This window comes from Lissotriton vulgaris, chromosome 9, assembly GCF_964263255.1.
Source record: "Lissotriton vulgaris chromosome 9, aLisVul1.2, whole genome shotgun sequence".
In the NCBI taxonomy this organism is placed as follows: Eukaryota; Metazoa; Chordata; class Amphibia; order Caudata; family Salamandridae; genus Lissotriton; species Lissotriton vulgaris.
The window spans coordinates 472418468-472434689 of NC_141697.1; the positions used below are offsets into that span (position 1 = coordinate 472418468).

Here is a 16222-nt window from a genome sequence, read left to right on the forward strand (position 1 = left end):
AATCTTGATCTTTATACTTGCCAACATTGAGAATGATGGGCTTATTTTGAACAAATGATATAACAATGTAGCATTTAACCTTACAAATGATACCAACATTGGTCATGTTTCCCTTTTCCTCTTTATTGAGAAACTCCAAGCGCCTTTTGGCAACCGAAATATATATGAAGATTATTCCAAAATAAAACATTGTATGACAGAGTTGTTCATGTGGATGTTAAAAAGGCAGTTCAAATTTTCATGACTAAAAATACATAAATGAATCAACAAGTTCATAGAGGGAGACGAACAATCGATATCGGTTTTAAAAAACCTGGGAAGTATATCTGAACATCTATTCTTTTTTTTTTTTAAATACATGAATATAGTGAGCGACATTTTGCATGTGTGTGTGATTGGGATGTAAATGAAATAACTTAAATCTCCAAACTGTTATCTGCATCACCTGGAGACAGGGGCACACACGTTATAAGGCTGTTTCTTGTCTGCCTTCGGCAAGACACAGCTCAACATCAAATCATCATTTAATACTGGAGTGGGGAGCAACAGAACTTCAAATCTGCAACCTCTAAGCTTATCGCTGTATTGTGACTTTCAATTTACATTTATAACACAAGAGCAAACTTGATGAATTCAGGATGACAATAATCCCCACCAATCCAATTAATCTACTTTTACTGTCTTACATTTCTGAGACTATTTACCAAGATTAAGCACCATAAAATATACACGCTGTTTAGCTTACTGTAGATTGGTAAACAGAACAGTAGCATTATAAATGGTTGCAAGTGGTGAATGTAAACAAGCACATTTACTCAAACTACAAGATCTACTGGATCTGGAGCAGATGTACAACCTTCATCAGTTTACACAGAATCCCTGAAAACGGTATTGACTGTTGGTGTGTTTTACCAGCCTTGAGAAGCGTGCCAAGTATAGTGCATCGAATGAAAGGATACGAGGAGTTCCTTCTGTTCGACAAACAAGGTATAAACAAGCGGCTATCACATGGCTCATCTTTCTCCCACGGGTGAGGTGCTTGCTCACTGCCATCTTGAAAAAATTGAAAGCCGTATCAAGGCAATGTTGGTTCAGCTGCAACTGGACTCCTAAGTGGTGAATCTGTCGTTTACCTGAAATATAAACAATATATTTTCAGACTGCTGTCCTTATACCAGAAATAAAACATTTATATGTTGAATGCTTCATGACAAACTTATCTGGTCTTGTGCATAGCTTGCAGCACAAAATCAGTGAACAATATGTAACAATTCACCATCGCAGCTATTTAAATCAAGCAATCATTAGTAAGTTGGCACCATTAAATTTGCAATTAATGGAGTAAGTAATGGAGGTTTAAAACAGCCCAGCTGCGTGAACATCAGCGTAAGGATGTATGACTAGGTTGTTGTTATAAAAGAAGCTCTTTTGTAGATATATCTTTCAAAACTTTGTCTTCAGATTTTAAGTGTTTGCTTAGTTTGGAGGTCTACTGTAACCTCTTCCATGCTCTTGACGGCTCATGGCAGTCATGAGTCACGGTGGGCGTGTGCTCATGACGGCCGGGAGCCGTCGCTTCCACGCCCGCGATTGGAATGTCTAGCACTACGGCGGAAATAACCACCGCAGCGAAGAGGGTAAACATGTTTAAATGTTCAACAGTAACTAATAATGGTCAGTAACGATGCTGCATGAGAAATGTGGTTTCAACTAATTAAACAAAGGAAATATAGTGATGTGTCCAACATAACTGTCTTACTGTTGTGAGTCTGTAAAGGACCACTGCTACACTCTACTAAATTAAATATACATTTGTATGATCTTCTATTTTGTGGTAGCTACGGATACGATTTTTAAATCGATACATATTCTGGGCTAAGGTAGCTCTGATCCAGAAACAGATTATTCAATTCACAATCAATGTAGTACAAGAGCTATTTATTATACTTCACGGCCAATTATTAGTTTTGGGCTAAATTATACACCAATAGAAACTCCCAACTTATTAACAGAGATTACTTTTTAGAAACATCTGGCATTCTTATGGCAATAGAAATCCAATACTGGAAGCTGATCAGGAATTTTTTTGTCTTGCCCAGACATTAAAAGGCATGAAGTAGCCCGCACAACAAACCCACATGTCCACGGGGGAGCTTGCTAAAGACACTGGCTTCATGAGCCACAGAAGTTTCCTGCCACATTCGATCCCATGATATCTGAATGTGTTTGAGGTATAAGGGATGGTTACACAGTTCGGGGACTAGACTCCTGGTCTGGACAGACCACTGTCTGCAAGTTTTACCAGAACTTAAGTCCCACAAGAGTGCGGTTAGATCATTTTGGGAAAAAGACTGGTTCCGTGGTATGCTTCAACACCATCCTACCATGTGTTCTCGACACCACAATACCAGTACCTGGCAATACTAAGTACAAGTCTGGAGGAGACAGAGAGGACAGATGTGCTCTGCTTCAATAGCTGAAGAATTAGAAAGAGTTAATTGAACTTTGCCTGAGTGAAGCCTGGGCATGAGGTCCACAGCAAGTAGCCCCTTACTAACTTCTAAGGTCCAGTGCAATCTTAGGCCTGTAGCATCATCAGCAACTATCTGGGGAATTCCACTTCTGAGCTTGCAATTACACAAAGGCTGACAATTCTCAACATAAAGGAAGCATGTTGTCCATTGGAAAGGATAATCTTGTCTGGTTTGGATTAGGACTGTAAAGAATTTGAGATGAGTTCTGCAGCTTGTGGTATTCAACTACAGCTCTGTTAAATTGGACTCAATTTGTTAGAATGTGCACTGAATTTTTAAAAAGGAGGTGCAAAGTAGAATACATAAAATATACCAATAGAGCATCAAATTAGCAAACCTTAAATACATAATGTAATTCATCCACATTCAAGATTAAATATAGAAAACATGGTTCATGTAATAAAGCTAAAACGCAGAAGAATTTGAAACAATTGTTAAATGCTGCTGCTACTACTATCCCTACATTACCAACAGCAAGTAAGCTTTAATATCTGCAGAAAACTGCTATAGAATTGAGGGAATGCTGCAGCACCGAGCTAAGAACGATATAACTTTTCCGGATAAAACATGGTTGGTCCACTTGTAGGAAATCTGACATAAATCTTCAGCATTCGCTCTGGGAACCTCATTGGTATTATAGGCTATATTCAAGACCTGACCCTATAATGGCGCCTGAATGGCCTTCTATGAAACGGTGTCCGGTGAAGCTGCCTTATGCAGCTATAGCGGATCCTGGCTCTGGGTCAACTCCTTCGCTGTCACCTACCCAGCCGGACATCGGAGATTGTATTTCACGGTTCTTCCCGGCTTTATCTGTCTCGATCCTCGACTGCCTTGACTGCTTTGTTCCCCTTGGAGTACTTTCCCCCTTCAGATCTACCTGACTGTTTTCCTCTCTCTGGTTTACCTTTCGCCCACTACCTTCCATTCCACATCTGACGGTTGTCCCGGATATGCTACGCGCTAATATCTTATAATATTGTGTAAGTTCACATTTTTCTCCTAGGCATATACTGGTAACTGATGTAACTATGTAACAATGTACTGAAACAATATCCGGTCTCATGTAAAGCGCTCTGATACCTCCAGGTCTAGCCAGCGCTATAAAAAACGTTTCAAATAAATAAATAAAAAAAGTCAGAAAACTCGCACGAGAATCTGTATTCTAATGCATCTTCTCTAAGATGGAAATGTTTTGTTTCAGTTCCATTTGCTTCACAGATGCCTTGTACCTTTCTGTGATCCAGATTAAAAGCTGTGTCACAGGATACAGACTTCTGGCTAAATGAGTGAACCAGATTTTATGGCAAGACGGGAGGCTAGCATTATTCATAAACCTTTTATTGCCACTACCAAGCAGCAAACCTTTACAAAACTCCAAATAGAACTTTAACAAGCAAACAAAATAAATTAAAAACTCTGCAGTCCAATAAGTGCTCCCTACCAGCCATCTTCTTACTCTTTAGTGTACTGCTTCTGAGCAGGTAAGTATATGTGTTTAGCTATACTTCTATGAATGTTATGCTTAATATAAATGGTATTAGAGGTATTTTTAGAATGTAATTAGGTGTAAAGTGTGTGACTGGGTATGATCAGGGCCACTGGAATTAGAGATGGGTCAGCGATTTTCGCATGAATATAAATTTGCCGCATTTGACACAATCCATCAGCTGCCACATAATCTGTAGATTTAAAAAAAATTTTGTTACTAGCTCCAATGTTTCAAAAGTCAAAACAAATGCAGCAACACGTGTTGCCATGCAGTAAAATTCCCTTCACAAAGCTGGTGGACCGGTCACCTTTTTGTTGTGTATTGCTATATTTGGGTATCAAAATGCCACTATTGATGTGCAACCAATGCTCAGTCCGTGTTTCCAAGTTTAAAATAATTAATTAATACTATTACAAAATGTGCCACATTATGCTACATAATTTGCATTTTCTTGCTGCATAATTGACTAAACCATGCTGCATAATTTGGCCCTCTCCTGCCGCATAATTCCAGTTGCTCGGAGTAGGATTGCAAACCCAATTTATGGATTTAAAATGCATTTACATTTTTAAACAAATTCAGGGTTTGAGAAGCTTTTTTAAGAAAGGGAATAATAATTTATTTAAGTACGGTAATTATTTACTTAGGCTAGTAGTATGTTTGTAGATAAAACTGTTTTTTTGTGATGTACAGTTATTGGGGAGATCAAAATAACGATCCTATGTTGGACAAAATGAAAGGCTGAGTAGAGATAAGCTAGTAAATGTTGAGAACATCGAACTGTGCCTTTTAAGTGCTTAAATACTGTTTAAAATAGGGAAAGGGTAGAAAATAACTTGTCAGTAGAGGAGCCAAAGCGGCAGTTAAACAGTTTGCCAAAGCGGCAGTTAAACAGTTTCTCACACAGATTCGCATAAGCCGAGTGGGACTTTTTGCCTTAAAAGGCTTCAGAGGAGTCTTAGAGTGGCCATCTTTGAAAGGGGCAAGCACCGCATAAGTGCCTGTGTTCAAAAGGAAATTGAGCACAGTCGCGCATCAAACTCAAGATGCAAGTCGGAGAGCGAGTACTTGTAATTAAAAGTACTTTACGCGCAGATAATCAAACAAGGCGATTTTAGACACTCTCTCCTAAAGTCTGAGAAGCTTATTTAAGGAGGTGGAACTAAAATGAGAAATATGAAAAGTATGAATAAGGCGCTTTGGATCATTATTTGGTTTTGTGTATGTTTTAAAGGAATTAGAGGTTTTAGGTCAATAGGATACCGATTTACCGTCAGAGCTGTGGTAACAGTTTGTTTCCAGTCATTGTACGTAAAGGTGGTTAAAAATAAGGTTTTGAGAGGTTTGTGGTACATTTTTGCTGAAAAATAGATCGATTTAGGTTGAAGTTTGGTAGTTTAAGTTGTAAGTGTCATAGGTTACAGTGTTCATTTTTTAATAGAAATATAGACTATAGGTTACTAGGTTAGGTCTGGCAGATAAGATTATCAGATGAAACAAGCCAGTCTGGCAATACGACAAGTTTAATTACAAAAGAGTTGAAGGAGTTAGTACAGGAGTGAGAATAGCGTTGAAAGAAAAGAGTAAGGCAACTAATAATGAGGAGGATGAGTAATTCTCTATAAAAGAAGGAGAGGAAAGAAGGGGCCCAAGGGGTAAATGTATAAGAAAAAGAAAAAATATGGAAGTGCAATATGATTAGAGAGGAGTCCCAATATCGACATATCGGACGGGCAGGTAAACCCTGCATATGATAATGAAGATGTAGATGAATACATCTTGGCCCTAGACTATAAAGATTCATTTGATGAGGAATTGGATGGAAGTACTCAGAGCAAAGAGGCTTCAAAAACCACTGTGACAGACCCCCTAAGTGAGAGGTTATTCGTTCCAAGAGAGAATAAACATCCTCGAGAATCTGAATAGTGGCCCCTGTCATATGTGGCAAAATATATTAAAACATGGATTAGGAAACCTTTGGAGAAGGAGTAACCTAGGCTTATAAGGGCAGAGTGTTTGCTCCCTGTGATAGGCGAAAAGGAGACTCTTGCACCTAATCTGGATCATGAGGTGATCACATATTTATTTATATCCAGTTGTGATCCTAGGAAAGGATTATAACGCTCATAAACCGAGTGTGAAGATAAACTGAAAGATGTGCTGGGTCCTTTAGCCAGAATTCTTGATTTAGTGGAGGAGTCTTACGTTAAAGGATCTGACTTGGGATTTAATTTATTAAGATGCAGGGGCCAGTGAGCAATTTGCTTACTGGGAAATGCAAATGCTGGACTAAACTCGGAAAGGAGAAAGGCAGTTCTTTTGCGAATAAATCCTAAATTAGGGGATTTGGACAGGAAAGAACCTTGTGAGAAAGCAAAAGGATTCCTTTTCGGAGAAGGAATGGTTACAAGTTTGTTAAATACGTACAAACTTTTACGTCTTTGGATAAGGCACATTACTCTATGAGGAGAGATTTTTGTAGGGTAAAATAATTTATGGTAGGGCCAGGAGGAGACAGCAGCCTATTATAAGTTCCAATATGCAGGAAGAGGTTAATTTAGAGGAACCCAAGGAGCAAGTAGTGGAGAATTCTACCCTCAAAGAGGAAGAGCAACCAGAGTGAAGGCACCCAGAGGAAGAGGGCAAGCATCCTCTTCAGGCCCAGGTGAGTATGAGCAATATCATTGATTTTATCCACATAAAAGTGGGAGGAAGATTGACTTTGCATGTAGAAAAATGTAGATCAATCACAAATTAATCATGGGTTTTAGCCACAGTCGCAGACAGAGCTTGATTCCACACTTTGGCAGGTTCCAGAATCAAGGGAACTCTGCTTCATCACAGAGTTACAAGGAATGGCGAGTTATGAGACAGTATACATGTTAAAGAAAGGTACGATAAAAAAGATGCACAACAAAGAAGAGCGTTTTGCAAGTACTTTGTTTGGTGTAGAGAAGAAGGATAAGGGATGGCTTTCCTTAACAAACTTAAAGGATTTGATTTTTTTTGTCACATACAAACAATTTGAAGATAGAGGGAATCTATTTACTCAGAGAGGCTTTGTTGGAAGGAGACTGGTTGATAAAAATGGACCTAAAAGATGCTTACTTCACTGTTCCAAATGACAGCCAAATGTTTTTACAGTTGCGTTGGAAAGGGTAACTATATCAGTTTTTATGCCTCCCGTTTGGGTTATCTTTGGCCCCATGCCGTTTTACGAAGGTACTGAGAGCAGATGTCGGTTTTTTTGGAAGAGGGTGGAGTTTGTCTAACAATTAATCTAGAAGACATTTTGGTCAAGAATCAATGTTCAGTGGTATTTGTGTAACAATTGATCATGGAGGAAAAGCCTTTAGAATCTTTGGATTTTGTGATAAATACAGACAAGTCAATTTGCACCCCACACAGTGTCTAGAGTTTTGGGGTTTTGTGGTAGACCATGTCAAGGCTCAACTTCTGTCACCAGAGAAGAAGATTTTGAAGATCATGAAGAAGGGAGATTAGCCTTGAGGAAGGGAACGGTCAAATTGAGAGACACAGCCAGGGAAGATGTGTCGATGTAACGAGCATTGCAGAGCATGTAGAGATTGGCACTGTCAAAAGGGCTTTGGTATGGAGACATGGTGAGCAGTTGTTATGTTATGTTAAAAATGGGTTTTATATAGCGCTCAGCTACTCAGAGGAGTGTCCCGGCGCTTCAAAACCCAAATACGGAAGCAGGAGACAGACAAACAAGTGGCAAACCTATTGGACAAATAACCAGGACTTCAGATCCTTCCTGAAAGCTAACAGAATACCATTCCTTCTCAAGAGAACTGGCAAGGCGTTCCACAGTTGGGGGGCCAAACATCGGAAAGAGCGACCACCTATACGTGACCGTTTAAAGACCGGGGCCGACGCCAAAGCCAGGGAGGCTGACCGCAACAATCTGGATAGTTGGTAAAAATCCAGCCGTTTCCTAATGTATTTGGCACCGGACCCATGGAGCGCTTTAAATGCCAGCGTAAGCGCCTTAAAAACAATCCGTTTACGGATAGGGAGCCAGTGAAGGGTTTTCAGCGAATCAGTGGCACTGGCTCTCCGATGGAGACCAAGAATGGCTCGTGCAGCCGAATTTTGAACAATTTGCAACCGCTCAAGAAGATATTCCAGCAGCCCGAGATAGAGCACATTAGCATAGTCTAAACGGGAGCCAATTAAAGCCTGCACAGTGGTTTTCCTATGATCAAGGGAGAGCAAAGGGAGAAACTTTCTGAGCATTTTAAGCAGGCCGAAACACTTCCCCACTAGGCCAAGGATCTGAGGCTTCAGAGTGAGGCCGTTATCAATCTGCACCCCAAGATTCTTAGCCTTGGAAGAGGCCGCTGACGGAGGGAACAGTGGCGGTTCGTCCATTGGGGGCGTTGGGACGTTGCCCCACTAGCCACGATGGACGACCGTCACGTCACTGACACTGTGCATACCAAAATTAAAATTACGAGCGAAGCACCGACAGTCATAATGATTTATTTTTGGAGTGAGTCACTAACTGTAGTGACCTCATTGCGATCGGGGAAGGGTGGGGGGCGGGTCTGTGGCAGTGAGTGGCAGGCTGGAAGATAGCAGCGTGGCAGGGAGGGCAGCAGCAGTGTATGCGCATTTAGGACAAGTAATTTTTTGGACTTGCCCACGCATGCGCACACACGCAGTAGCCCCTTTCTTCCTCCTCCTCCTCTAGCACGAACACAGGCAGAGACCCGGGGGAGCCGGGTCTCACTATGGGCAGTATTAGCCCAGCTCTTTAACCAATCCTGGCGCAGTGGCGATGTTATGCTGCGCCAGGATTGGCTGAGTTACGGCCGCGCGTGGCCTAGAATTTAAACTAGGCCCACCACCATGGGCACGAGGAGCGCTGCACAGAAACCCGCCGCATCTCCAGCGCTGGGTGTCCCACACAGTCAGCGACAGCGAGGCCCAGAACTGGAGATTTACACAACAGCAGCCCTTAACCCTAGAGTGAGGGAAGTTCAAGTACGACATGATTATCAGAGGCCAGTGGTTCTTACAGGTCTGTGGTGCTGAAGGACAGACAGACCCCATCCCTCCTGTCCGGCCGGCGCATCTGAAAGGACAGCGGGGCCTGGCAAAGTTACTCTCAAGCCAGGCCACAGACTCTGAAAGGTCCCTGCCTAAAAGCAGCAACAGGTGCCACACGCAGAGAGATGGGCGCTACTCTGAGGACCGATGCCGCTCGCAGTACTGGGCATAGAGTGAGTGACCATAGGAAAAAAAAACACTCAGGCAAAGGAGAACTATTATAGTCTGTGCACATCGTAACTGCAGGCTCATACCGGAGGCTGCGTACAGTGAACGAAGGTGCCAACCTGTGAAGCCTCTGTTTGCGGAGCCCCCCTGCTGTAGTTATAACAGGCATAGTGTGACCGAGAGAGCGATTCACTCTCTGGGCGCCCGCTGCATTGCTGTTGCCATATGTGGCACAGTTCGGCATCTCTGCAGCCGTTCGAGATAGGCCGGGCTGCGCTCTTCAGTGCTGACCAGACTGTCTTGCCGTAGAAATCCCTTCAGCACACTAAAATTGTGAGTATTATTTATGTTATTGTGCAATTATTTTAACTCTTGTTAAACCCACATGTTAAAAATATGTATTACCAGTATACTTGTGAATATATATTCTTGGGAGTAAATCAGTATACTGGGCGCGATTTCACGGTCTTTGCTATTTAACTTTACGTTGAATAGTTTTAGATGCAGGTTAGAGGGAACTTAAGGGACCTGTGTGGCACAGTCCACGGTGTGCGATGCGCCACACAGACAAAGAGTGAAGTGTCACTGGAGTGGGAGCACTACTGGAAGAGAGTTGGCAAACCAAAGACAACTGCATTAAGGAAAGTAAATGTCAACATTTTAACATTTAATTATAACTTTAAACCATTATGTTTAGTGATTCAGTTCCTATTTAGAATGCATGTATTAATTGTGCAGTTACATTCCCTAAAAGTGTTGCTTCTGTATTTATTTCATGTATAATATTGCTCTTGTATAGTGCATAATTTGAACTGAGTTGTACCATTTGAGAGCTCTGAGGATGAGGTCACTGCGAGTTTCTCACAATGCCTGTCAGTGAGCGAAAAAGGTGTTCAGAAATCTTGATGGCCATCCAGTCCTGCGTCTCTCTGCACAGCGCACAGGGCAGTGAGCATGTATTCCAGTTGTATTTGTGGTTATGAGCATATGGGTTAGATGGGAGTAAAAAAAAAATATTGACATAGCAAAAATAAAAAGAGATGCACTGCTCTCCCGCTACTTATAAAGAATTCCTAACTTTTACGCCTCACTCCTTTCAAATGTCACCAGCCGCCACTGATGGTGAGCATTTCAATAGAGGGATGCAAGGAGTTGGAATGGTGGTTAAAGAATTTACAGGCTTTCAATGGAAGAGCACATTTTGGAATGAAGCCAGATGTTGTTCAGGAGACAGATGAAAGCAATCTAGGATAGGGAGCTTTGTGTTTGGATCAGGAAACAGGTGGTATCTGGAGTTTGAGAGAAAAAAAGGATCCTAGCAATATTTTATTTCACAGAGTTTTAGATCTCAGTTCCAGGGAGCTTTGGTTTTGTTTAAGATGGACAATATAACCGTGGTGACTAGAGCACAAGATTGGATTGATGGCTCAGTACTTACTAGGGAAAGAGAACTGGGTAGCAGATTGAAATTACAAGAATTCATAAGAGTACAACAACTGGAAGTAAAGCAAGGAGGATTTTCTCAAGATTCAGAAGTGTCTGGGTCAGTTGGGCATAGGCCTGTTTGCATCCAGACTGACTCATCAGATGAGAATGTACTACAGTCAGGGGCTAAATCCTAGCGCTTTAGCAGTGGATGCATTTACTCAGGATTGGTCGGAAATGAGAGGTTATGCATTCTCTCCATTTGCGATGATGAAGAGAGAGTTAGTTTAGTTGAGAAGGCAGAGATATCAGTTAGTGTTAGTAACACCGTTTTGGATGTTTCCGGCTTGGTTTTCTACGATTATGGAAATGGGTGTGGAGATTCTTCATTTGATAATATATTGCATGGGGTTGCTGAAAAGAGTGGAAGGAGCAGAGCATTCATTGGTAGCGGCTAATTCACTCAAAGTTCTAGTTTGGAGAGTATCATGGAATCCGGAAGACTCAAAGATGTTTCGGGAGCAGCGTTGGTGTTGCTCAATGAGTCATGGGCACCAGAAACACAAGCTATACAAGGGTGCTTGGAATGTCTGGTGATGTTGGTGCATGGCAAATTATTTGGATCACATGAAAGTTGATGAAGTGAAGGTTGCAAATTTTCTGGCAGAACTATTTCAAAAGGGATTGTCGTACAAAACAGTAAATTGCTATAGATTGGTGAAAGCAGTAGGGCATTAGTTAGTGAAGAGTTTCTATTGGCAAAAATTATCTTTGCTCCGTAGGGTAATGATGGGCATTCGGTTAAAAAGAACCCCAGTGCTTAAAAAAACATAAAAAGTGGCTCACCTTTGCTAAAGCTGGCGTCACACCAGTGCAGATTAATTAAGCAAAGAGTTCTCCCAAAAGGCTAAGACAAGCTATACAGTAAGGACACAGTAAAAGGTCCAGACCTGATGGGTGGTTACAAAAGAAGACAGGGAAGTACTAAGGAGGGACTAATAAGCCTATTAACAAATCAAAATCCAACATTTACATAGGGCAGTCACAGCAGCCAATTGAAAAGATGGGTGGGGAGCGGGTGGATATTTAAGTCCATACCTGAATACAGCACGCCTCGCAGAGCAGTGCATGCGCTGCCCAGGCTCGACCTCAAAAGTGTCCTACAACCTCCTGCCACCTCGAACCTTTGAATCCGAGGCAAGCCATAAGTTTTCACATGAGACACACATTCACATAAACAAGGACATTGATCAATGCAGGCTTCTAGGCAGAATTAAACTAGAGCCACGTACAATACATTTAATTTTGAACCACCTTCACATTGGCACTACTAGATGGGAAGAGGGAAACAAGAGCTACTTATGCAATCCTTCCACATGTAACTCAAAACAGATGTCAGCCACAAAATGACAGGAATAAACATACAATTAAAAAAAGGCAAGGAATGACGCTGGGGTACAGTTATAGAAGGTGTTTGTTTTTTTAAAGTGTACGCACTATGAAATAAAAATAAAAAACAGGCTCCGATCACCCAACCCTCTCATGAGGTAGCAACAAAGTTTATGAACAAAAGTAGCCAATTAAGGGTCCCAACAGCGGTAAGAGACTGCGATAGGAGGGTTGAAACAACGAAGCAACTGGCAGTGGTTCACTTTCGTCTAAAAGGGTGAGACTGTTTTAAGAGACTGTCCCACCTGCAATGCGATGCGTTTTGGAGCGACAGGACCACAGTAAATGAACGTAGCTGAGCAGCATTTTGTAAAATAAATGAAAAAAATCTGAAATTATTCTCTAAAGGTCATTGGTGATCAATAACACACTCAAGCTTATGATAATTCTCTGACCTTTGCGGCACGCTGCAGAACATCTACCACCTTTACACTGCAATAAGTAATTTAAAAGAGGGGGATGGGCCTGAGGAATGGTAGGTCAGAGGAATATTCCACAACTGCTTTATCACACGCATGGGTCCAACCTAGCATGAGGAAAGACGTCAGAATGGAGCCATGGATTTGAATCTGAAAAGGAAACAAACACTGGTAATGTCAACAGGTCAGGCATATGAAAGCACTGTCATGTCAGACCTAAACATTCATGTACATTAATACCGGTCTCCTCCGTTCTGTGATTCTGCCAGAGAAAAATAGAATACATTATCTAGTTACCTAAGACACTGTAATACCATTACAATGCCATGTGTGGGCTCCCGAAATTTCAAGCTTTGGCACTTGGATAAATACACTGATCAAGCAAAGTGGCGGCCCCTGCGTACTTTAGAATTCAAACATAAATGTTTTGCAATGACGTGAAAAGATGCCCACGTCATTGCTTTGCAAATCTCTGCTATCGGCACCCTCCTGGTAAAAGCAGAAGTGGTTAATTTGGCTCTGGTGAAATGGGCTCTGATCCCTTCCCGGGGGACTTTCTTGGCCAAAGCATATGAGGTCTTAATACAGAGGATCAGCGGGATACGGTCCTCTTTTGAACCCCTTTCCATTTCTTGACAGTACTGTTGCTCACTAAGTGCTGGTCATCCATCCGTATTCCCTTGGTTCGAACAAGGTAGTAGCTGACCTCCTGCCCATAGTCCAACTTATCCAACCAACTATCCTTTGTCGGCTGGGGCAAAGGATAAAAGGGAGGGTGATGGATTGACTGAGATGAAAGGGAGTGACAACTTTATGGCAGGAAAGCAGCCCTGGTTCACAACATCAATATGTAAGGATAAAAGGAGGTAAAGAGCAGGTAAGAGCTGAGAGCCTACAACTCAATAACCCATCTGGTCGAAATAATGCCCATTATAGAGACTGTTTTGAGCGTCAATATTCTTAAAGCACAGTAATATGCAGTTGCTCAAACAGAATTGCCATAAGAAAAGTCAAAACAAGGTTGAGATCCCATTGAGGGACAATAAACTGAGCTATGAGGTACAGAGCTGTCTATCCCTTCGAGAAACGCATAACAATCGGAAACTTGAACAAGGAAAGTTGGTCTGGAAGACAAAGGAACACCAAAAATGCATCTAAATACCCACTGACAATTCCTTCCAAACAACCCCACTGTGCAAGAGAGCTGTAATAACTGATACACCTTAGCCTATAAGTGGCCCATGTTGTCGGCGCACCAATCAATAACATTTATCCATCATCCAGAGTAAGCATATTTGGTAGAGAGGTGAAGTGGTGACAATATGACGTTCACCACCTTTGGTGGAACATGAAAGGAGTTCAGATGTCCCTGCTCAATTTTCTGGAATATAGGTGGAGGCCTCTGAGATTAGTGTGCAGAGCCATTCCCCGACTGGTAGAAAAGATCACATCTGAATGGCAACTTGAGCTGAGGACATATGGAGAAGTGCTGAAGGTCTGCGTCCAAACCCTATTTGGCCAATATGGAGCAATGGGAATGACTTGCGCCTGGTCTTGGCAAATATTCACCATTGGCATAACAAAACTTGAGGGTGCCCCCCTGCAAAGCACTTGGAGGGGCCTGTTCCAATTTTTATCAGGAGCTCTCAGGCAAATGTATTGTGCTGAGGAGGCCCCCTGCAGCTCGGGCCCTCCCGCACCGCAGGGGCTGTGGGGGGACTGTGTTACGCCACTGCTCAGAACTCGAGAAATCAAGAGTATGGGGGGGGAATGCAAATGCAACTAAATAATCCTCTAGGTTTGTGCAAAACCAAGATACATAAATTTCAGCAATATTTACTACACTATATTGATGCCACGCAATTAAACCAGTCTGTACTTCTACAGTATAAAGCAAACACAAGGAGAGGATGGACAGAGCTCTGAAACTTTTCAGACAATCACCCCCAGTCACCATCAAATCTGGGTTGAATTGATCATCGTTCTTTAGCTCAATTCACTGCCCCAGTTCAGACCCAGCCATATGCAAATCAGCTTTGACCCGATTCTTTATGGGAATAGTCGAGCCCTAATTGCCAAGCCAGGTCTTCCCTGGACCGGAAACAAGAATACTGGGACCGGTTTCGGGATAACACCCCTCATCAGCAGGCTAGCTTGAATCCAGTGGCAACGGGAGCAAGTGACCCACGTCTAGGCACAACCTGCCAACTTGGAGTGAACAAAGCGAACACAAGGAGATGATGGACGGAGGGCTGAATCTTTTCAGACACTCACCCCCAGTTGTAAGAAAGTGGCTCTATATTTAGGCTGGACCAAAGTAAGGTACGGTGTGTATAGAGTCCCCAATCTCCAGAGGTATAACAGATGTCAAAGTCAGATCTGACCTTCCTCTCTAAAGTGGTAGCTTGGTCGAGCAGTAAGGCAGTATCAGAGGACAGTGTAAAGCATTTGTTGTACCCACTCAGGCAGCAAAAGGTTTCACACACTCAAAAACTGAACTCTAGGCCAATTGTTTTTATATCAAAAGATATAGTTTTATTTTAGAACCGACAGATCTCAAAATATACTTTTCTCAATATGAGTGACTTTAGGTAATTACTTTGTAGAAAGGCAAAAGACTTGATAAGTACAATAGTTACTGGGGTTGCAATAGGCAACACAATTCTGAACACAATTTAACATTGGACTCAATGGGTTTTTCTACATAAATGCAGTGGATTACTTTCAGGATTATTTTTCTAACCACAGGACTGGATCCTAGATTCAGTCCCAGGAGCTAAGCTGTAAACAGTTAAGAAAAAGTGTTTTGGTTACAGTTGTAATTTTTAAAGAATATAAATGTATTTTCAAAGTTGACACTTAGAAACTTTTCAGTTAAAAACTGGCAATGTGATCCTACGGAAGGAAATTCAGGTCACAGGTAAAGTAGGTTCTCGTTACTTTTGTAGTTCAGTACTGGACTCCTACGTTCAGCACTGGGACCTCTACCTAAGACAGGTAAGTATTTACGTTTCAGTAGTTGGTATGATTTTTAAGGAATTTTTGTAGTTTGCAAAAATAGACACAGAAGAAATTTCACAGAAAAACAGTCAATGGTTTCTTATGGAAGAAAATTCAGGTTACTGGTAAGTAGTTATAATTAATTTTGCGGTTCAGTACTGGGCTGAAAGGTACAGTACTGGCTTCTCCCCTGATCACAGGTGAGTAATTCGAAATTCAGTATTCGGCTGATAGATAAATATTTTAAAGTTTCAAAACTTCACACTTAAAAGATTTTTCGAGTCAAACCAGTCAATGTTATCCTATGGAAGGAAAGTGAGTTATCGATTTTCACGCAAGTATTCGACTGGTGAAGTTAAGGTTCTGGGCGTAGACTCAGGGGTCTCCCAGGGTCTGAAAGGTACAGTAGTTACACCCTCAGCGGCACAGGGGCAGCCGGGTGCAGAGAGAGTAGGCCCAATGTAATCCAATGAAGGGTAGGGGGCCTGTGGATGTTGGCTGCTAGCAAGCAGGCCACACTGCTGTGGGAGCTGAGCTCCTGGTCACTTACTCAGGGCAAGTGGGTAAGTAGAGTAGGGTAGTAGGTGCACTTCCAGCGGCACTTGGGCGGCTAGGTGCAGGGTGCTTTTGAGCCGTCGGGCGCTCAATGTTATCCAAAG

At 42.1% G+C, this 16222-nt stretch overlaps 1 protein-coding gene across 2 annotated transcripts in view; it reads right to left on the reverse strand.

Moving 5' to 3' along the window:
* The window catches only part of BRF1 (BRF1 general transcription factor IIIB subunit), a 1205829-nt gene that overhangs the window by 882404 nt on the left and 307203 nt on the right, over positions 1–16222 (reverse strand). For both annotated transcript variants that reach the window (XM_086937923.1, XM_086937924.1), the window contains exon 3: positions 960–1133. In XM_086937923.1, the coding sequence (XP_086794049.1) occupies positions 960–1133 (174 nt within the window). The remainder of the gene's footprint in view (positions 1–959; positions 1134–16222) is intronic.